The 23,785-nt window shown below is 45.0% G+C and overlaps 1 protein-coding gene across 1 annotated transcript; it reads left to right on the top strand.

Annotated features, from left to right (window-relative positions):
• Positions 1–1,869: 1,869 nt before the first annotated feature.
• LOC126273097 (pro-resilin-like) lies at positions 1,870–23,310 on the top strand. Its single transcript, XM_049976522.1, has 3 exons — positions 1,870–1,974; positions 12,678–12,851; positions 22,663–23,310. The coding sequence occupies exons 1-3, from the start codon at positions 1,960–1,962 to the stop codon at positions 22,954–22,956; spliced, it is 483 nt and encodes a 160-aa protein (XP_049832479.1). The 5' UTR covers positions 1,870–1,959; the 3' UTR covers positions 22,957–23,310.
• Positions 23,311–23,785: the final 475 nt, after the last annotated feature.

The raw sequence follows: 23,785 nt of genomic DNA, 5'->3' as shown, positions 1-23,785 counted from the left end.
AAATACAGGTTGGCAAAAAGTCTGAATTTTTCAGTGTCTATATAGTCTAATGCAATAACGGTAGACAGTGCCGACGATCAGCAGCCGTATAAATGAACGAAATCTATTCGCAAATGACGAAAACGATTGTGCATCACCTGTAAGAACTGTTAGTGACAGCTGAAAATTTGTATCGGATCACGAAGCACTAGACGCTACAGACACTGGACAATACAGACTTTGTGAACCTGTAATTCGTGATTGAGCAATCCAAAACGACGAGAATAACAGTGTTCCTACCTATGCGGGAATCACAGGAATATGTATGAAAATGGGACGTAGACATTGTGATATTATGGAAGTCTGGACCAGTCAGTGGGGTAGGCGTGCACGGATAGCCGAAGCTGTGAAGGCGACGCTGGTGTTAAGTGGAAAATACAGGTTCGAGTCCCAGTCATCTGATTCGTTTAATGCGGCCCACCACGAAATCTTTTCCTGTGTAGACCTTTTCACCTCATAGTAGCTATTGCAACCTACGTCATCATTTATGGCGCACGTATGAAGGTGAACCGGTACAGACTGCTAACAGTGTAAAATGGCATCCAACTCCAACCCGCCAATATTACCCAAGGTGGAAATGTCGAACAGGGTATATACCTTAACCTCCTAAGATCATCTGATCTCAGTTCTCTAGTACTAACTGTCTGGGGTCATATCAAAACTGAAATGCACAACACCCACGGGAATACAGAAGAAGAACTGGAGCAGTAAACCGCACACTCTCGTGAAGTTTACGAAATTATACCGGAGTGTTTGAAAGAATTCATAACTCACTGTAGAGACGACACATAAACACGCCCTTTAACAGGTGGGAGCGTACAGTGTATTGTAATATATAATGTGCATTTCTCGTTAAGGTGGGCCATGGACGAAAATCGAACCCAGTTAAATGGAGGCTTAATAGAAAAGCTTACTTTTAAAATACATTTGTACTAACTAGGATAATATCTGATGATGATGTTAGTGGCTAATCGTAACCACACATTCGAGATTAGTTTACTGGTTAGTTTCGGCTTCTATAACTGCAGGTTTTCACCCTCACATTTTGCATTATTAATAGTCTAAGTAAGATAACAGTGATTGAGGCACGTGCAGACAGTCGTAGTTCTGTTCTCCCATACATGGGTAAAAGGAACAGGAGGTATCTAACGATTGTATGAAGCCCCTCCTCCGCTAACCGTGAATTATTTTGAAGAGAATGCGTGCAACATATAATGAGTCACATTTTAGGCTATACCAGTTTTCTCGATACCATTGATTGGCTATTTGTACGACATTACTATTTTCGTTGGATTCTTTATCTCTTGAACTGCATACTCTCTCGAAAGATTTTGACTAAATTTATTTTCGTTTAATTTATAATTTTGTTGCACCGTTCCATGCGAAACAAAGGATCACGTAAAATGTCGACAGACAGGCGCGTCTGGAAGAGTGAGTTCGTGTCGCACACGTGTCCCGAGGAAGGGCCAAGGTGAGTCCGAGGCTCCATTCCAGACATGCCAGGAGGAAGGGGTGCAGGAGGGGGTGCGTAAGCTGAGCCGCGGGCAGTGTCGCAACGCGCTCGCCGCCCCCGCTCCGCCCCCACCGTCGCCCTATTCGTGACCTATCGCCCCCACCTTTCCGCCGGCGTGTGAGCAGATCACATCGCTGCCGCAGTCGTGAAGGGCCGGCACAAAAAATGCGTAACCTACAGGGCGACGTAATCCACTTGCGGCGGGCGCATCCTCGCCCACATCTCTCCACACTCGGTCCCCCCTCCCCAACCCCCAGGCCAGCGGTGAAGACGCTCCGACACAGCAAGCGATTCGGTATAAAAGGGGTCCCCATCGAAGAGTCGGTCACCAGTTCACTCGACCTCAGCACACAGGGTAGCAGGTGCAGTGGACTTGGAGCAGGACACCTCACAGGAAAGGAAACGACATGGCTTCTATCAAGGTAAGCTCCAGAATATATATCCTTCAATCATGATGTATAAGTACTGATCCATCCGAGATCACCTACGCCCACGATTTTAGCCGCACACCAACACTTACATTTCCGTTGGAATACCTGTGATCAGCCTTTGTTGAGGAACAATGCACCTTTAAGTTCTCCATCGAATCTTACCGATACGTCAGTTTTCTGTAGCAAACACTTTTTTAATGGTTTCATTCCTTTTTCCTCCAGATTTTGCATTTCTGGGTGAAGATGTGGTAGAATCTTTATACTTTATGCCCTGCCATTTCTCCAACAATTTTAATGTAACATTATTTCGAATCAGCGTCATCATGATTATCACTTTCTTCAAGCATTGTACACATTCAGCTGCTGGGAACGTCATTACTGCTAGTCTTTTTATAGAGTCTTTTGTCTGCCACCGCCGGCTGCGGTGGCAGTGCGGTTCTAGGCGCTCCAGTCCGGAGCCGCGCTGCTGCTACGGTCGCAGGTTCGAATCCTGCCTCGGGCTTGGGTGTGTGTGATGTCCTTAGATTAGTTAGGTTTAAGTAGTTCTAAGTTCTAGGGGACTGATGACCACAGCAGTTGAGTCCCATAGTGCTCAGAGCCGTTTTGTCTGCCACCCCGCAAATGTTCATCACCTGATATATACATTCCACTATTTATCTGTTTTGATGTAGATAACATACAATCCAAACACACACACACACACACACACACACACACACACACACACACACACACACACATATATATATATATATATATATATATATATATATATATATATATATATATATATTAATTAAAGGCGAAAGTAGAGATGTTCGTTTTTGCTAGGTCTTCCGAGGTAAACGAGGTGGACACTGCAAGAAGTACCCTCAGTCCCACCTTCGGAAACCACAGACTCAACAATGAGACCTTATCTGCAGTGATTAGTCTTACTCCTTACGTGGAAAATAATCAGAAATTCACCTCTAGTGTCACTTTAAAATCAGACCCACTGCAGCTTCTCTTCCATGTTACTGGTTGCTGTGACGCTTATCATTTCGATTTCTACTGGGGAATCTGTGAACACCACAGGTTTCTGGCTGAACGCTCGTCTACTCTGGCTGTACCCGACACACAGGCTCGTGCATAGCATTTATGAGACCATATATGTTTGATAATAATTTGCCTGGTTGTAAATTATTGCTTCCCTCAGGCACGTGAACACCTTACCTCTTGATTTAGTTTTAATGTGTTTCATTCTCCAGTCCGATGGGCAGAGAAGGCAGATTGAGGTTCGGACATTGCTTCGATCAATAAATCCCAGCGAAGTAGGGGAGGGAGAAAGGGTTCCCTGTACAGTATTTAGCAAGCAATTTCAAGGTCTGGCATTTGGCTCGAAGTTACGAGAAACTTCTGAAAACTTTGGTGGAAGCCGGGAGATTAGAGCTATTTCTAATCTACATTTGGGATAGTTTATCCCAGACAAAAATATGCCGCATTGTTCTGTGCATTCTTTTCCTGTAAAGAAGAAGGTAACGCCCATGACTCCCTCGTCATTTTACGCAGTTTACCTCTCTTTTTTTGTTTATTTTCGTAACATCTTTTGGGAGGCTGGGAGTGGGCCAAAGATGTTCCAAACTGGGAAAATATTGCGTCGTATTTTAAGGGCACATTTTTATTATAAATAACTGTGAGAGGCGTAGATTACGACATAGCAACCTGGAGCCATTGAAAGATAGTGTCCCATGTTACCCAGAGAAGTTATATGTCCAAATCGTCTATGTTTCATTTCTAACGGATTACAGAGGTATGATCTTCCAAGATTCGCAGTAGTAAGATAATTAAAATGACTGATTACAGCTAACCGCGAGTTTAATTTCATAACGAGACATGTGTCGTCTGTTAGATATAGTGAACGGGAAGAAATGAGCTCGAATTCCATGTGATTATGTGCCCCGCGTTCGGCCATTATGCCAGAGGTACTGCTCAGTAGTCTTCTCTGCTGTCAGTGACGAAAGGATGAAATGTCAGGGAGGCACCGAATCCAACCGCAAGTAGAGGCAAGGCAGATGTAAGGAAACAACTGTTTAGTTATGTCTGTTGACTCAAAATGACACTATCTTTGCTATTTATTTAGCAAGATTTGTATTACAACTCAGTTACGAAAGTTAGTGACAGAACGATCCTTTACGACGCAAGGAAACTTACTTTCGTGATTACGTCAATGCCCCTAATTCAGCCCAGAGAGACGAATGCGTGACATTGAAAGTGCCACAAAAGACTCGTTAGTCGGGCTATGATTCTATATTTTGAGTAAGGAATCACAGCGGTTAATATTGCACTCAGATGGGTGAAAGTGAAACTGATGAAAGGTGAATGTCTAGCGACCAGTATTTATCTAATTGTGTTGTGAAAATTCAATGGAAGTGACGTCGAGGTTGATTTGTTGTTTATGTATTGGACGATGGCTTACTAACACATTTTTGTACCACATTTTTGTTAGGAGGCATCTATCCGCTTTCTCTATTGTCATGATACTTCTGCTCTTTCTAGAATGGCCACTGTATAGCGGTTCGATGCAAGTTAACTGTGCTTGCGAGATTGGTCTGCTGAAAGTGTCAACCTGAACAGTAAGCAACCAAATTTTGGAACGTCAGTTAGGGGGCCAATTAATTCGTTCACAGACTTGTCAAACACTGCACATGATGGTAGAGGGAAATGAGAAGAAATCGTGCTTCCAATTAATGAGAATAAACGATGTAACTGCAGCACGAGGTGATGCAAGCTGTCAGTTACGTGGCACATCTTTGCATCGATCTGCAACCGTTGTTCAGAGATTTCCGACCACATATTTCTTATGTTAGTGTCACATAAAAGCCCGGTTTATCTGTCAGGTACGGCTGTATCGGTTTTCACTGCAAACCCACACGCTGTGGTAAACTGTAGAGGTTCGCATTTTCAGTTGTGACAAAGAACGAGATGCCAGGTTGTTGTTTACTTTAAAAACCATGAGAAAATTAGTAAGATATTCAACTGGCTGTAAGCACTATAGGACCTAATATCGGAGGTCATCAGTCCCCTAGACTAAGAACTACTTAAACCTAGCTAACCTGAGGACATCACACACATCCATGCCCGAGGCAGGATTCGAACCTGCGACCGTAACAGCAGCACTGTTCCGGACTGAATGCCTAGAACCGCTCGATCATAGCGGCCGGCAAAACTAGAAAGAAGAAATATGAGTAGTGGTGTGCGGAATGGCGCCAGAAAGGAGGCAAAAAGGCGACAGCTACCTGTTAAGTAAGCTGACAATTGAACCAAATATTTGTAATATTTTTTTTCCTTTCAGGTGTATGAAGCTACTCCCAGTTACCGCACCCTTTATCGAAATAAAAAAGGATATCAAGGTGAAAAAATCATATCCGCTCAGGAGAAAATGAGAGCAAACTCGGGCTCTTCCCAATTGACTACTTAGTGCGAGTGTGTATAGTTCCTCGTCCAGGGGAAGTGCTTCGATCTTGCAGAGAACCAGATCCACAATACTGTAGTACCACATCGACGGCTCGCGAACGTGGTCCGGAGATATTTCAAATTTCAGTGGGCCTTCCTAAATCGCTTATATTGTAACGACAGCGTCCTCTTCACCGTCTGCCTCGGACTTTAAATTTTTCTCCCAATTTTGTGGGAGCAGCTCCCTGCTTTCCTCCACTGTGTTATAACTTTTTACATTCAGAAACAAGATTCCGATTTATGCACTTCAAAGAATTCGTCAGCACCGTTCTTTTTACGACTCTACATGTTGGTGAACGAACACATTGTTTCAGAAACAAACTCTATTACAACTAGCAACATTAGTCCGCCCCTGGTAGCTGAGTGGTAAGCGCGACGGGATGTCATACCTAACGGCCCCGGTTCGATTCCCGGCTGGGTCGGTCATTTTCTCCGCTCAGAGACTGAGTGTTGTGTTGTTCTTATCATCATCATTTCATCCCCATCGACACCCAAATCCCCGACGTGGCGTCAATTCGAAAGACTTGCACCAGGCGAACGGTCTACAGATTGGAGGCCCTAGCCACACGACATTTCCATTAGTAAGCTGGTTTGAATTTGTCACTAATTGCTGCGACGAAATAGGGCGATCTGCGAGGTGTAGACATCAAACCTGTGCAGGCAGCACGCGCACACACTTCGGTTTCTACAACTGAACACGAAAAAAGATGTCAATTGGATTATTTTGTCTGTTTGTTTTGTTCTATTTTAGGGCTAAAAAAATTCGATTATTCTCCGGTCGTCTATACAGGGCGTAAACGGCAACTGTTTACAAAGTACCACGGTGGTGTATGTGAAGTCGAGACGAACAAAATGATAATTGAATTTCATGTTATTTTTACCTAAAAAATATAGAATTTTAACAGTATAAAAGTAAAAAAAAACTTTCTGTTTTTCTGTTCTTCTTACTACGAGCTACAACGCTTGGAAGGCTTAAGCTAGGATGTAATAATAAACGTAATTGGTTTTTGCATAACGCTTACAAAATTATAACGGGAAAGTTTCATTTAATAACGTTAACGAAATAGTCGACTAAGATGGTAGCGTAAGATAGAGAGAGAACAGTGAAAGTCTCTCAGAGTGCGCATGCGTCGCAGCTTAGACGGTTTTGTAGGCCAGTTTGAGATTGTTTCTCGATATGATTGCCGCAAATGTTCCACATCACCAGTGTGATATGATCCAAATAGTTACCGTTTAGGGCGTATTCACCCGGAAAATTTTGTTGGCACTAACATTCCGCTTCAACCACTACGGGTACAGTTGAGGAATTTCGAAACGTAGATTTTACTTTCAGAAGTGAAGGTCGGCACGCACTATATGGTGACTTCTTTACCAAATAAATGTACGAGTAGGTGCAGATCACGAACGATCGGGGGGAGAGGGGGGGGGGGGGTTGTAGATGAAGGTAAGATCGCTCTAGCGTCTCTAGATTCACTGACAACTTACAGTGTACACGACGTATTACGTTTTCAGGCTACCTGCCAGACCCCGAGAAGCACCTGCAACGATTAGCTTTTACAGTGGTGCGAGTTCTCCCTAGTAAGGAGGAAGTTGTCGTGAGTACGGACACGTGCTGTAAAGTGCGTGCCTGCCGAGTGCTGAGCCACGAGAGGTCTCCCTCTCTGCGGCGACAGTGACGAATAATTGGACACGGGCGACGACTCCACTGGGCCGGCGTGTAATGCAATGCGTGGGGTGTGGGGCGCGGATACCGGCTTTCTCTGGCACAAGAGCGGAAGGCGCGCCCAAGGTCGCCGCCCGTCTCGTGCTCATGGGAGCTGCTCACGACGCAGGCCCGCTAAGAGCAGCGACACATCTCTCTCTTAATGCTCCCAGCAGATAGAGCCAGCCGCAGGAGAAGTAAACAAAGGCAACGGGCCATTTCGAAATAAGCCGGCCTCAGAAAACAGCGCGTGTTTTCTTTGACTGTGCGACTTAAAACGTGTGGCGGATGGAATCCATAGGGGAACAAACAGAGCTGCTGCTTATCGGAGTCATATAGCTTGAAGCTAAAATCGTGACAAGGAAACAGAAAAACAAAACACGCTCCTTAACTGAGAGAATAGTCAGACAAGCAACTTCAAGGTACGGCAAGGGACTTAAACGACGACTGTTCGCAAAGTAAGATCCGATCGATCGCGAAATGGAAACCGCAGCGAAAATCCAAGGAAGCTTTCCATAGATGTGTTGGACGGTGTTACTAGTACGCCCGTCCACTGCGCCACGTCGCTCTCTTCACTTTTGTGCGCACAATGAGCACGTTAGGATACCTAGAAGAATAGTATCTGTGAGAGATTTCGCCTCATTTCATGTACATCCCACACAACGTACCTCTCGTGCTTCTCCTTCTTCATGACAATTCTCGGCCGTACACTGCTGGGGCAATGAAAACGCTCCTGCAGCCTTTCCGATGGGAACTGTTTGATCACTAATCGTAAAGCCGAACTTGGCGCCGGCCAGAGTGGCCGTGCGGTTCTAGGCGCTACAGTCTGGAGCCGAGCGACCGATACGGTCGCAGGTTCGAATCCTGCCTCGGGCATGGATGTGTGTCATGGCCTTATGTTAGTTAGGTTTAATTAATTCTAAGTTCTAGGCGACTGATGACCTCAGAAGTTAAGTCGCATAGTGCTCAGAGCCATTTGAACCATTTGAACCGAACTTGGCTCCCTTCGATTTTCATCTCTGCTCACATGAACCACTGGCTAGCAAGACATTATTTTGACACAGGCAACAAGTTGCCGATCGGCGCAGAGAACTGGCGGAAAGCACAGGAGGCTGCATTCTGTGACGGGGTATTGTAAAGCTGATACAATCCTACGACAAATGTCTTTCATATTCTGATGCTAGCACAAATAAAATAGAGGAGCGAATGATTATTTACAACTTTTACAGAAACGAGACAGCCGTTGTAAGAGTCGAATGACAGGATAGGGAAGGAGTTGTTGAGAACAAATTAGACAGGGTTGTGGCCTATACGTGATGTTAATCAATCTGTACATTGATCATGCAGTAAAGGAGACCGAGGAGTAAATTGTAAAGGAAAGTAAAGTTCAAGGAGAACAAATAATAATTTAAAGGTTTGCCCGTGGCACAGTAGTTCTGTCAGAGAAGGCAAAGAAGTTGGAAGAGCAGTTGAACAGAATGGATAGAGTGTTGAAAAGAGATTATAAAATGAATATTAACACAATTGAACAAGGGTAACTGACTCAAATTGCTTCAAGAGACATAGAGGGAATTAGATTAGTATCTGAGAAACCAGAAGTTTTAGATCAGTTTTGGTATTTGGGGAGTAAAGTAACTAATGAACAATAACAAGGAAAATATTTCTGAAAAAAGAGGAATTTCTTAATGTTTCAGATAAATTTCAGTTTTAGTAAATATTTTATGAAAGTATATGTCTGCAGTATATCCTTGTACAGAAGTGAATCGTGGACCATAAGTAGTTCAGAAAAGAAAAGAACAGAAGCTTGCGCTTGTGGCACGCAGAAGAATGCTGAAGATTGGATGGGTAGATCAATTAAGAAATGAGAAAGTAACGAGCGGACAAGGAAAAAAGGTAATTTATAGCACAAATTGACTAAATGAAGGCCGGCCGCTGTGGCCGAGTGGTTCTTTGTACTTCAACCGGAACGGCGCTGCTGCTACGGTTGCAGGTTCCAATCCTTCCTCGGGCGTGCCTGAGTGTGATGTCCTTAGAGTAGTTAGGTTTAAGTAGTTCTAAGTCTAGGGGACTGACGACATCAGATGTTAAGTCCCATAGTGCTTAGAGCCATTTGAACTAAATGAAGGGATCGGTTGATAAAACACATCCTGAGGTATCAAGGAACTGACAGTATGAAAAGGAAAGGAAGTGTGGGGAGCAAGAACTGTAGATGGAGGCCAAGAGATGAACTCAGTAGGCGGGTTCAGATGAACGTAGATTGCGGTAGTTATCCAGAGATGAAGAGGCTCTCAGAAGACACATAATCACGGACAGTTCTCAAACGAGTCTTCGGACTAAGGACCACAGCAATGCTCAGTGTAACTATAAAAGGATGACGCTTTTATCTGTGGCGATGTTGTAGAGCTAAAACCTGTAGCGAAATGCAGAAAAACTCGCAAAGGGTTCACGCATGCTGTAAGTATTGGCGTTGGCCTCCCAACAGATACAAATGTAACATACTGCACATAGTAAATTATGACCAACAGCTGAACATTTGCCTTACGTGCATAAAGGGCTCACGATAAATGTTACAGGAGAAGAATTTCCTTTAGCAACATACTCCTTTTGGGATTTGATATCGGTAGCTGAAACCGAGGCAGTAAAAACAGTTTACTTCTCACTTTCCGCTTGGTGAGTTAAAGGTATCTCAAACATTTTTTGACTTCTTTAAATGTTATTTCATTACGATAAGAATTTCACTCAGCTGACGTAAATACGCTCAGGTGACGAAAGTCATGGGATATTTCGTAATAGTGTCGGACCTCCATTTGCCCGGCGTAATGCGTCAACTCGACGTGGCAGGGACTCAATAAGTCGTTGGAAGTCCCCTGCAGAAATATTTAGCCACGTTTCCTCTCTTGCTGTCCGTAACTCCGAAAGTGTCGCCGGCGCAGGATTTTGTGGGATTCATGTCGGTCGATCTGGGAGGCTGATTCGTTCGTTCGCCTTGTCCACAACGTTCTTCAAAACAATTGCGAACAAATGTGGCCCGATGACATGGCGCATTCTCATCCATAATAATTCCTTCTATGAATGGCTGCAGATGGTCTCCAACTGCCCGAACATAAGAATTTCCAGTCAAGTACCGGTTACACAGCCCACACCATTATGGAGCCACAACCAGCTTGCACAGTGCCTTATTGACAACTTTCATGACTTCGCTTGGTCTGCGCTACACTCGGATCCTACCATCAACTCTTACCAACTGAAATTGGGACTCATCTGACCATCGTCTAGGTTCTAACCTAAATGGTCACGAGCCCAGGAAAGGCGCTGCAGGTGATGTCATGCTGTTAACAGGGACACTCGAGTCGCTCGTCTGCTGCCCTACCTCATTAAAGTCAAATACTGGTACGTTCGTCGCAGGAGCCACATTTATTTCTGCGGTTAGTTCACGCCGTGTTGCTTGTCTGTTAGCACTAACAACTCTGCGTGAAAACCAATACTCTCGTCCGTTAAGTGAAGGCCGTCAGTCACTGCGTTGTCAATTTTGAGAGGTAATGCCTGAAATTTGGTATTCTCTGGACGCTCTTGACACTGTGGCTCTCGGAATATTGAATTCCCTAACGATTTCCGAAATGGAATGTCCGATGCGTCTAGCGCCAACTAACATTCAAAGTCTATTAACCCCCGTCGTGCGGCCATAATCACGTCGGAAACCGTTCACATGAATCACCTGAGTACCAATGACAGCTCCGCCTATGCACCGACCTCTTATATCTCGTGTACGCGATACTACCGCCATCTGTGTACGCTCATATCACTATCCCATGACCTTGTCACCTTAGTGTAGTAAGCACTTTGTTGTGAAGTTTAATACTCGAAGTGGTCATACTGTCCATAAGATTTTAATTCCCGACTCTACTGTTAGAAAATTATAATTTATATAGTCATTGTTCTGTATTGTTGAGTTCGTGGTCCCTGACTCTTAACCAGCAACTTTATTTCCTTCTTTCGTTATGCAGTTTTAGGCAAGGGAACAACGATAGATACACGTAGTTCTGGTCTCCCAAGCACTGATGCTTCACATAGACGTAAGAAGTTCGATTCCCGGTATTGGTAGAAGTATTTTCTGCGGAATTTTATCGATAATTGGGGTGTAGTACTTCAGAATCATTCCTGGGTACTACGCTATAGGTATATTTTACGAGATAGGTGCAATACCTCCGTGCAGTACGCTATGGAAAGAGGATGGGACATTGTTGCACATAGCCTCAACAAACATTTGCTTCGATACATATCTCCGTTATCAACCCAATCAGATCTATCCAAAAATAAAAACAAAGGATTCATTCTCTCTCTCTCTCTCTCTCTCTCTCTCTCTCTCTCTCTATATATATATATATATATATATATATATATATATATATATGCAGGTACAGAAACACATACACACAAACACACACACACACACATGTGAAATACATAATAGTTTAGTTAAGTACCAGTTCCATTCGTACATTGGTTTCTATTACTGTATAATAGTTCTCTAAATGTTGTTTCAGTCACCTGCCCTAAGGATGCATTACTCCATTCCAGCCTCTTGCCTGCTATTCTCATCATGTCAATGTACCTGATCGGAAACGATCTTGTTACTGACTCTTTAAAAATAGTGTTTCAGTTTTATATATTTCTATGGTTGCAGAACACTGCATCATCAATTGGTACTGAAGGACAAGGCCTTGAATCAAACGTCTAACGGTGACATATCGTATCATGGGGAACAACTTTTGTTAGAGACAAAATGTTTGTTGATGCTTTGCAGCGACCCGAGGAGTCTTTTAGAATTGATTATACCCCTGCGAGGTGGCAGGATGTAGGCAGCCTGCAGCGTTCATGTGCAGTTTGTGTTGCCTACAAAGCTCCGATTAGAGACACTCGTTCTTAAGGTTTTCTTGTTGGAGATTACCAATTTGCTGGGTAGGTAGTACGCAGGTTCAGCACACCTGTTTAGTGGACTCTGCTACTTTGGTGAAATATCATCGACAAAGGGCCGTTGAATTCAACGACAGCCGCCGCTGTGGCCGAGCGGCTCTAGGCGCTTCAGTCCGGAACCGCGTGACTGCTATGGTCGTAGGTTCTAATCCTCCCTCGGGCATGGGTGTGTGTGATGCCCTTAGTTAGGTATAAGTAGTTCTAAGTTCTAGGGAACTGATGACCTCAGATGTTAAGTCCCATAGTGCTCAGAGCCATTTGAACCATTTTTGAATCCATCGACAAGACTCCTAGAGTCGCCGGGTAACACAAGCGAATATTGTGTCTGTAACGGAAGTGCTTCCTAGTACCACTTGATACCTAGACTTTGAAACACCCTGTATGTTTATGAGCGAGTGTGTGTGTTTTCCACATCAGGAAATTAGGCAGTGAAATTGTCAAGTATTCACTGGAAGTCGTTGCCTACCGTACTGTAAACACGGGGCAGACCAGAGTCTGAGTCAGCAGCTGTTTGTTTGGGCGGCAGGTGGCGCTGGCTGTGTGCTGTCTGGTGGCGGCTACTTCGGTGCGCGCGGCGCTGCTGCCCTCAGGCAACACGGGCTTCAGCCGAGGCAGCACCACCGGCGGCGGCAACGGCTACGGCGGCGCAGCGCCCCCAGCCGGCGGCTTCGGCGGACCCAGCGGCGGTGACAACGGCGCTGTGAGTACTCGCTGCCACGTACCTCGCCAGAAACGCTACTTGTCCACTAACCGAAGACTGTCAGACGACCTAGCTCGGGAAGAGAACGGAAAGGAACGAAGGGCGCTATGGCATTGTCAGCTAGGAGCTCCAAAGAGGTTGTTCAACCCCCTTAATTGGAAGGTTTCCTTCCTCCAATGGTTCTTCTTCATGAGAATTGTCTCTCAAGTGCATCTCTTGAGTATATGTAACTAATGCGTGTGCTTACAGTGTGAGGTCGCGTTTGGGTTGTATGACGATGAGAGAAGGGAGAGGGTAAGACCTGGTGCCGACACAGAGCAGACTCCTCTGAAATGGCAACAGTGTGGGCACCAGGCTTAGCATCCAAGTCCGGCAGAGGTATCAGCACTTACCGTATACCTCACTTCCTGAGACACGTTGGAGAGGTTTCGAATTTCAGCCAGGAAATTGGGGTGATACCTGTAGATCAAGAAGTTGACGCTGTCACGTCTGCTTCTTTTTTCGATCAAATATTGGTAGTGGGCATTCCTTTCAGAACCACCACCATATTTGGTATTCGAACTGTCTACAAGCGAGTTAATCGCCACCGCATAGTCTTCGGTTATTGACCTCAGATACGGACCCGCAAAAAGGCTGCATTTCAAATGCCGGGGAACAACCCTTTAGCAAATGACATTTGTATGTTGCTCGACAAAACAAAACTGACCATTCGTATTGTTCTTCTTTGTATGCGTACAATATTCTGTGTCAGTGCTATTTGGTGTGTTGCATTGTATTGTATTGTATGTTTACTGGGGGCCTAGAAACGACGGAGAGGCTCCGTCCCCGCCACAGCGCAAGGCGACTACCGCAGTCCACTTCACCCCTCCGCCGCCCCACACCGAACCACTCTTTCAGGTTTATTGTGCGGTTTGGTCCCCGGTGGACTCCCCCCCTCTCCCCCCCTTCCCGGGGAACGTCTCATACCAGACGAGTGTAGCCCCTATGTTTGCGTGGTAGAGTAATGGTGGTGTACGTGTACGTGGAGAACTTATTTGCTCAGCAATCGCCGACGTGGTGTAGTTGAGGCAGAATAAGAGGAACCAGCCAGCATTCGCCGAGGCAGATGGAAAACTGCCTAAAAACCATCCAAAGACTGTCTGGCTCACCGGACCTCGACACAAGTCCGCCGGGCGATTCCTGCCGGGGCCAGACGCTTCTTCTTTCCCACTCCTGAAAGCCGTGCGTTAAACCGTCCGGCTAACCGGGCGGTTCAGTCTGGAACCGCGCGACCGCTACGGTCGCAGACTCGAATCCTGCCTCGGGCATGGATCTGTGTGATGTCCTTAGATTCGTTACGTTTATGTAGTTCTAAATTCTAGGGGACTGATGACCTCCGATGTTAAGTCCCATAGTGCTCAGAGCCACTTGAACCATTTAACAGGGCGGGCGCTATTTGGTGTAGGGCCCACTACCTTATGCAATATTGTAGGTTGGGAAGCACGACTGTTTTGTAAGCCATCGCCTTTGTAGAGTGATTTCATTTGTCCAACATCGTATGTCACCCCAATAACCTACAACACAGTCGATGTGAACATTCCATTCCACATCCTCACAAATTGGTACAGGCAGTTATTTCGATGTGTTGACATATAATAAGGGGAAAAAACAGTCAATGATAGTATATAACTCGTGGTTGTCACTCATGAAGACTGTTGTAGATTGTGAATTAGAATTACAGTAAAGCTGTCCTCAAGCCGGAAGTCAGACTGAACTCCACAGCACTTTACTAGGAATGGTGCTGTTGGAGAGGATACATTCCTGCCTCCCTCAGGTCAATGACGTGATTTACCCATCGAGTTACAGAAAGATTGCAAGATTGACTACGATGCAGATAGGCATTTCCCACGTACGCAAATCATTGCCAGAGATGCAAGTATGAGCACTGTGAGAAATTGAATCCCGAGCTTGTTGGAAGGCTTCTTGACACTTGACCAATTTTTCACCGAGGCACACAAATCAGAAGTCGGGAACCTAATGATGGCTATCTGATGAAATCAGTCCCTTCGTTTGCTATTTCTTAAAGGAATGGTCACAGGCTACTCAGTCATATTTTTTGCCATTATTGTAACATATATAAAAAAGTCTGGACACAAGTTAAAAGCCAGATTTCGGGAAATGTACAGCGTTTAACAGTGATGTAGTGGGGGAAAACAGAAATGTAGGGAAGATTTACTTTAGTGACAAAGGTACAAAGATGCAAGACTTTCAATCCATATTTTCGAGACTGGATGTAGTAGAGCAAGAAGGGCGCTTACAGCGCGTCTATTTGTTTATTCCCGATGCTTTTTTCCAATAAGATAGGTGATAGGTTCAAATAGCGAGAACTAACTTGGCCACGGAACGAGGTGGAGCCACCCTTCAGTGTAACGTAGAAGGCACGGAAAGTGATCGGGGAAAATGCCTTCGTGCGTAGTCGTGATTTCTTACTGTTACTGTCATGAATTTATTGACGATTAGAAGAAAGGATGGGGGGGGGGGGGGCAGTGGTCACGGAAAAGGTAACGGGATGTGCGGACAACATGTTTCAGGTGCGTATGCAAATCGCAGAAAGAAGCACAAGATTCTGAGTGGAATGGATCTCAAGCTACTATCACGAAAGAAGAAAAAGTAGAAACGGGATCGAACCCACCCTCTCTGCGAGGCAGTCACCCTCCGATCTCCAGATGACGACGTCGAACAGAATTTAGCAAACGATGTTTACCTATTCAAATCTGACAGGGGCGTGCAGCTATTCGCCCTGACGTGAGACTTTTAATTAACTGATTGACAAATTTCCCTTCTAGTAATGAGGCAAATGTTTCTACACCATTTTTTTTGTTTTTAAAGCGTTGTTGGTCATCTTCGTCGAACACTAAAGCCTAAAAATATGCTAAGGATTACAAATCAGTCTTTTGGCAGCGATGCCGATACCATTACGCTATGAACGGAAGCACTTACAGTATGCCACTAATTTAAGTCAGATAGAATATCTTTAACTGGTGTCATCTACATCTACATCTACAAGACTACTCTGCAATTCACATTTAAGTGCTTGGCAGAGGGTTCATCGAACCACAATCATACTATCTCTCTACTATTCCACTCCCGAACAGCGAGCGGGAAAAGCGAACACCTAAACCTTTCTGTTCGAGCTCTGATTTCTCTTATTTCATTTTGATGATCATTCCTACCTATGTAGGTTGGGCTCAACAAAATATTTTCGCATTCGGGAGAGAAAGTTGGTGACTGAAATTTCGTAAAAAGATCTCGCCGCGACGAAAAACGTCTATGCTGTAATGACTTCCATCCCAACTCGTGTATCATATCTGCCACACTCTCTCCCCTATAACGCGATAATACAAAACGAGCTGCCCTGTTTCGCACCCTTTCGATGTCCTCCGTCAATCCCACCTGGTAAGGATCCCACAACGCGCAGCAATATTCTAACAGAGGACAAACGAGTGTAGTGTAAGCTGTCTCTTTAGTGGACTTGTTGCATCTTCTAAGTGTCCTGCCAATGAAACGCAACCTTTGGCTCGCCTTCCCGACAATATTATCTATGTGGTCCTTCCAACTGAAGTTGTTCGTAATTTTAACACCCAGGTACTTAGTTGAATTGACAGCCTTGAGAATTGTACTATTTATCGAGTAATCGAATTCCAACGGATTTCTTTTGTAACTCATGTGGATCATCTCACACTTTTCGTTATTTAGCGTCAACTGCCACCTGACACACCATACAGCAATCTTTTCTAAATCGCTTTGCAGCTGATACTGGTCTTCGGATGACCTTACTAGACGGTAAATTACAGCATCATCTGCGAACAGTCTAAGAGAACTGCTCAGATTGTCACCCAGGTCATTTATATAGATCAGGAACAGTAGAGGTCCCAGGACGCTTCCTGGGGAACACCTGATATCACTTCAGTTTTACTCGATGATTTGCCGTCTATTACTACGAACTGCGACCTTCCTGACAGGAAATCACGAATCCAGTCGCACAACTGTGTCTAGCAGATATGCTACCACTCTAAGCTCCATTTTGAGATATGCAGTGTGCTTTAGAAACCACCTGAGTAACGTTTATCTTTATTTTGTGGGTCTCTTCCAGATATGGATAAGGTGGAACTCGTATTTAGAGGAAGCACTATAATAAAGATAATCTACTTCACTGATATAAGAAAAATTCTCAGTTGCTTTAACTGCACTCGAGCTACGTGAATTTGACCCATTTTTGGGTAATTCCTCCAAAATACATTCCCTTGGAGAGCCAGAATGAGAAGAAGGTAGCATAAGTTCTGTCGTTATTTATGTATCCGTGATAGTTCATTCGAAGCGGTTGATTTTTTGTGTCTTAATTGTTTCATTTCAGGGTATCATTAACAACTAACTACTCAGTTTCCCGTCGAATTTCGAGACTGATTCTGCTGTCCTGGACACAATGATTTTACAATAAACATTAGATTTCCTTTCTACATTCCCATGCAAGATTATTCAAGGAACCTAATGTGATTCGTCAGGTTTCCAGGTAGCAAATAAATCCTGCATGGCAGCTGTTAGATGATATTTGTCCTGTAGAATTCGTTCACTGTCTACAAGACTAACTTCACAACACTCACTACAATAAGACAGACAAAATTACTACGGTACGACCGCCTCCAGCGGGGCGGAGTGTTAAGCTTGATCGAAGTACGGTAGCAAGCACGATTTCGTCAGCTTTCCTACCCACTCTCTGCCTCTTGTGTAGACAGTAGCGGCTGGCCAAGTTCCGTGAGACTCTGAAGGGCGGATTACTCTTACACTATCGTCAGGCATAACGAATAGCTAGCAAAAGGCGTACGCAACGAGGTCTGCAGAGGCCATTCAGCACCTTTCACCTGGCCGGCTGATCAAACACCAGAAATGTCATGGCGGCCGCCGCGTTGGGCCAGCGCGGACCCTCTGGGAAGCGGGCCTCATCAGATAACATTGTTCCTGAGGATCCGACAGGCGGGGTTGCGCTGAGCAGCCGATCACTCGCGCGGGATGTTCCGCCACCGGGAGGATGCGACGCGAGCCAAAGGTCGGATCGCTTTCACCCTGAGTCACCAGGCGTTCACAGTCGCATTCACAGCGGCGCGTCGCGTCCGTCCGTGAGCAATACGCCGCAGACCCAGCTCTGTGGCGGCCTACTTCCCGTGGAACGCCAGAAACTCCTCTTTGCTCACTGTCTCGATAGCCGTGCGGTCAGCGCGGCGGATTCCAAACCAAAGGGACCGAGTTCGATTCCCAGCGGACTCGGAGATTTGCTCCCCTCACGGACTGTGTGTTGTGTTGTCCTTACGTTCGTATCGTTGTAACTGGCATAACACTACCCAGATGACTGTATGGGTACGTCCCGTAAGCCAATAAGTTTAAAAAGAGTTTCAGATACTCAAACTGGTGGACCGTAAAATATTTTTATACTGCCGGCTAATTAAATAGCAACATCAGCACCGATAACAAGTAACGAAAATTTACTTACTGTGTCTGTACAGCGGAGAAGGAAGAATACAGGATTTAACTAGTAGGTGACCTGACGGTGCGCAAGGGACGAAATTGAATAGACAGCCTTTTCACCTCTGGTAGCAACAACAGCTGCAACCTGAATGGGCTCGAGTCGAACTGAGCTTCGATGACGGAAGCGGGCACGTCATTCCAAGCTGCGTTATTTAAATTCCAGAGTTCATCAGTCATAGTGGATGGTGACTCGTGACCAGATGCTTTCAGTAAATGTGAGATCTCGAGAACGTGCTGACAGGGGCAACAGCTGAACACGTGGCTGGGCCCGTATGACTGTGACGGACTTAATGTGGAAAGCTTCACTATCCCTGGAGCACGCAAATACGAATACGTCCGACGTGATGGCGTACGTGGAACTGGGTCTCGTCTGAAAAGACGACGTTGCGCCGCTCCAGTGTGCAGTGTTGTTGGGCTCACTATTATCGGCGCATCTCTCTCTGCTGTTGCTCCAAGAGAAGCTGCTTCAATGATCTCTGTACTGACAATCAGTAGTGCTGTAAATATCTTCGTACTGTCTGTGCGGATATCTGTCTTCCTGTAATCAAGCTCATTCCCTGGCTGAAGGTATGTGACGTGGCTGAACGGTCTTGCATATCTGACCGAACAATATGTTAGTCCTTTTGGGTACTATTCCCCTGTTCGCGCAGGACAGTTGAAATTCTGTATCTCGCCTCCAGAAACCATTGATTCCATATTCGAGTGACTGTCTTGGGGTACCGACTAAGGCGAGCAGCAATATCGCTATAAACTGCCGTCTCTTCATCATGATCTCGCAGCTGTATAACTGCAACATGTGGTCGTGGCAACGTTTCGTCATTATGAAGACAAGATCCAAATGCGATTTCTGAATGAGAAACCCACTTCCCTGTCTTTCCTTAAATACAGAATATAGATTGTGCCACTCATACTTACCACTGATTGCTGAAGTGCTAATCTTTTGCATAGACATTTTGAAGCATGTAGTAAGCTTCATGCCACTTTCGCGTTGTTCTATTCTGCCTACATGATGCTGGAGTATTAATGGCTAGCACCGTAACTGGAAAAGTGCTGTCACTTAAAGTTTTACACTAATAAGCTTTTATTGTCAGACCCATTTTCGTTGACGATGCTCTGCTCTTCAAGAATACATAGTCGTTGAACGACCAAAGGAAAATGCGAACGACTTGTGCAACGTTTCTTTTCGACGTAACTGAAATCTCCTTAAATTTGGATGTACGCAAGGTAAAGTATATAATAAAAAGGAAGAACCCTACGCTACTCGACTACAAGTATGGTTATGAAGACCTGGAGCTCAGCACATACTGTAAGTATTTAGGGGTAACGCTGAGAAGGGATACCATGTGGGTGGAAGAAGTAAATCACTACCAGAAGATCTGAATTAAACACTCAGACTTGTTGGAAGGGCTTTTGGGAAAGCACACAGTACCTGTAAAAGATACCCCACATAAAACGTAGTGCGACCAAATACAGACAAGCATCCCAGCGTTTGGAGAATGTACGCACCACACAGGCATGAGAGTGGAAATTGAACGAACTCAGAGTCGCGCAGCCAGCACCATAACGGGTCTGTCTAGGTTATACGAAAGAGTAACACAAAAACTCAGGGAATGGCACTGGTATCATAGGACGAAAAGCGACGTTTTTCTGATAGGTATGTATAGACGACCGGTATTACAGGAATACTGCATGACAACTCTGCTCCTGTCATCGTATATCTCGTGTGGGGACCATGAGAATAAAGAAGGAAAATGCTGCACTCACATAGGGATATACAGAGTTATTTTCACAAGTTGTAACATAGTCACGAAAAAATTTTCAGCGATCCAGGAAAATATTTCTTTCATTATAACTCCAATCTTGGATCACAATGTGTATTTGTAATCAGGTTATTAATTTTGATCTTAAGACGGTTATTACCAACCGAAATTAATAACCTGATAACAAATAAACGTAGTGATCCAAGACTGGAATAATAATAAAACAAAAGTTATTTTTATGACTCGCTCAGTACGTTGAGTACGATAGAAATTCGTTGATGTTGGCACGGGGTACCTCTTGCCAGGCACTATACAGGGCTTTGCTGAATATAAAAAAGTTCCGTGTTCTGACCCAGACGGTGTCTTCCCCTGCGGTATGGAATATTACTGGATCAGCGCATTGCCTCCTGGCCGTTCTCGACTTTCTTGACCATGGAGCATCTACTTCTCAATCAAGTAGCTGCTCGGTTGGCCTCACGAAACTGAGTGTAGTACCGGGACTGGAACCTGGATCCACCGTACAGCAGCCAATCACTCTGAACACCAATCTAGGGTGGCCGCCTTGGTAAATGTGCGGAGTGTATTATAAATAGCAGCGAATACTGACACTGGTGAAGGTATTCGATTTTAGCAGCTAAAACGTACCAGTAAACATGGACTCACAAACGGAAACGCGAGGTTATGAGCTACCACTGATTTTAGTATGACACACTGCCCTCATTAATCCAAATATACGTATCTGAAAAGCGAACTTTTAAGTCGTGACCTGCACGTGGGATCTAGCCTTGTGTGAGCTGAGGAATCAACAAAATATTTTCGCATTTGGAGGAGAAAGTTGGTGACTGAAATTTCCTTAGAAGATCCCGCTGCAAAGAGGAACGCCTTTGATTTAATTATGTCCATCTCAAATCCTGTGTCATGTACCTGACACGTTGTCCCCTATCTCTCGATAATACAAAACATGCTGCCTTTCTTTGAACTTTCTCGATGTACTCCGTTAATCCCATTTCGTAAGGATCCCACACCGCGCATCAGTAATCCAAGAGGACGGAGAAGCGTATGTAGGCAGCCTCTTTAGTAGATCTGTTCCATTTTATAAATGTCCTGCCAATAAAACTCAGTCTTCATTTCGCCTGCCCCCCCCACCCCCCCATAATATTTTCTGTGTGTTCGTCCCAATTAAAGTTGTTCGTATTTGTAATTCCTATGTATTTAGTTCAATTTACAGCCTTCGGCTTTGATTGATTTATCGTGTAACTGAAGTTTAACGGATTCCTTTTAGCACTCATGTGGATGACCTCACACTTTTCATTATTTACGGTCAGTTGCGTATTTTCGTACCATACTGATATCTTATCTAAGTCGTTTTGCAATTGGTTTTGATTTTCTGGAGACTTTACTAGACTATGAACAACAGTATCTTCTGCAAACCACCTAAGATGGCTGCTCAGATTGTTGCCTAAATCGTTTATATAGATGAGGAACAGCAGAGGGCGTAGAACACTATGTTGGGGAACACCATAAATCACTTCTGGCTTACTCGATCATTTTCTGTCAGGTGCTACGAACTGTGACTTCTCTTACAGGAAATCACGAATCCATTCGCGTAACTGAGACAGTATTCCTCCTAAGCAAGCAATTTGATTACAAGCTACTTGTGACGTACGGTGTCAAAAGCCTTCTGGAAATCCAGAAATCCGTAATCAGTTTGAAATTCTTTTTCTCTAGCACTCAAAACTTCGTATGAGTAAAGAGGTATTTGTGTTTCATAAATCCATGTTAACTATGTGTCAACAGACCGTTCTTTTCGAGGTAATTCATATGTTCTAACACAATACAGGGCTAGAATGAGATTTTCACTCTGCAGCGGAGTGTGCTCTGATATGAAACTACCTAGCAGATAAAAACTGTGTACCAGACCGAGACTCGAACTCGGGACCTTTGGCTTTCGCGGGCAAGTACTCTACCAATTGAGCTACCCAAACACGACTCACGCCCCCTCGTCACAGCCCTATTTCTGCCAGTACCTCGTCTCCTACCTTCCAAACTGTACAGTGGTCCAATTAAAACATTCATATTTCTTTACGTATTACATCAATATGTAATAAAAATGGAGGTTCCTATTTTAAAAAACGTTGTTGATATCCGTTTGACCTATGGCAGCGCCATCTAGCGGGCCAACCATAGCGCCATCTGGTTTCCCGCTTCAAGCTAGACGAGTTTCGTTCTTTGTAGTTTTTTTGTTTGATGCTTACTTCGTGAGATATTTGGCCCGGTCACTATCAATGGACCACCCTGTATGATTGTTGAGCAGCATTAGGATACTGTGAAAGGAACCTAATTGGTATATTATCTGAACTGGAAGACACGCTACTAGTAGTGATTTAAGTTTCTTCACAACTCCGAGGATATCTACTTGTAAGTTGCTCATACTGGTCGCTGCTCTTGAGGTTCAGTAGTCGTTAGCAACCGCTGTGCTTGGTACGTTGCAGCCGCAGCCGTACAACTTCCAGTACGAGGTTCGCGACCCGGAGAGCGGCAACGACTACAGCCAGCAGGAGAGCAGCGACGGCCAGACGGTGACGGGCCAGTTCCAGGTGCTGCTGCCCGACGGCCGCAACCAGATCGTGCGCTACTCGGCCAGCGACGCCACCGGCTTCGTGGCCGACGTGCAGTACGACGGCGGCAGCCCCGGTGGCGCCTCCCTCGGGGGCGGCCAGCGACCCGGGGGCGGCGCCGGCCCCCAGGCCCCCGGAGGCGTCTACCTGCCCCCCGGTCGCAAGTAGGCCGACCCGCCGCTCCGCCCACCGCCTAGCGCTGTGACACGCGCCGTCGCAGCCTCTCCCGCCACGGCCAGTCTCGATACGCCTATCTGCCAGGCAACTCAAGTGTCGTCCCGTCTAGTTTGTGCTTAATGTCTACGGCAATACTTCGCTATAGCTCGCATTTGTATGTATTACTTAGTACAAACACCTCTTCGCAGTAAATCCCTGCCCTTCTCTAATGTCTGTCTGTAACGAGTGATTGGGGCAGATAAGGTATCTGTGGAGAGATTGAGTTTGTGTTTGTATTTAAAGGCAGGGTGCTGGAGGTAATATATGTTTTCTAGTAAATAAATGAGCAGAAAGTGCTGCAAACAATTTGTTGAATTTCTTTCTATTTATATATTCACACTTCACCGTTTCCACATTTCCATCAACAACCGCATGCCAGTTATGATACCTCAACATATCGTATCGGCTCAACTTTTGTCCGACGTAGTGCTCATTTCGGTGTAGCACAGACTCAGAAGTCGTTGGAAGCCGCTGCAGAAAGACTGACCCATGCTGCCTATATAGCAGCCCATAATTGCGAACACATGAGGCAATACTGACCCTACGACTTATCTTATAAAATAGATTAAGGAAACGCAAACGAATTTTTCTGGCATTTGTAGACTTAGAGAAAGATTTATTTTTGACAATGTTGACTGGAATACTCTCTTTCAAATTCCGAATATGGCAGGGGTAAAATACAGGGAGCGAAAGACTATTTACAATTTGTACAGGAACCAGATGGCAGTTATAAGAGTCGAGGGACATGAAAGGGAAGCAGTGATTGGGAAGGGAGTGAGAC

The sequence above is a fragment of the Schistocerca gregaria genome, chromosome 5 (assembly GCF_023897955.1).
Source record: "Schistocerca gregaria isolate iqSchGreg1 chromosome 5, iqSchGreg1.2, whole genome shotgun sequence".
Taxonomy (NCBI): Eukaryota; Metazoa; Arthropoda; class Insecta; order Orthoptera; family Acrididae; genus Schistocerca; species Schistocerca gregaria.
The sequence above is the reverse complement of the archived record's forward strand: the minus strand, read 5'-3'. Positions and strand labels throughout refer to the sequence as shown.

Coding starts and splice junctions, on each gene's coding strand:
- LOC126273097 (XM_049976522.1), top strand. Junction 12,852..22,662: donor GCGGCGGTGACAACGGCGCT/GTGAGTACTCGC, acceptor GGTACGTTGCAG/CCGCAGCCGTACAACTTCCA.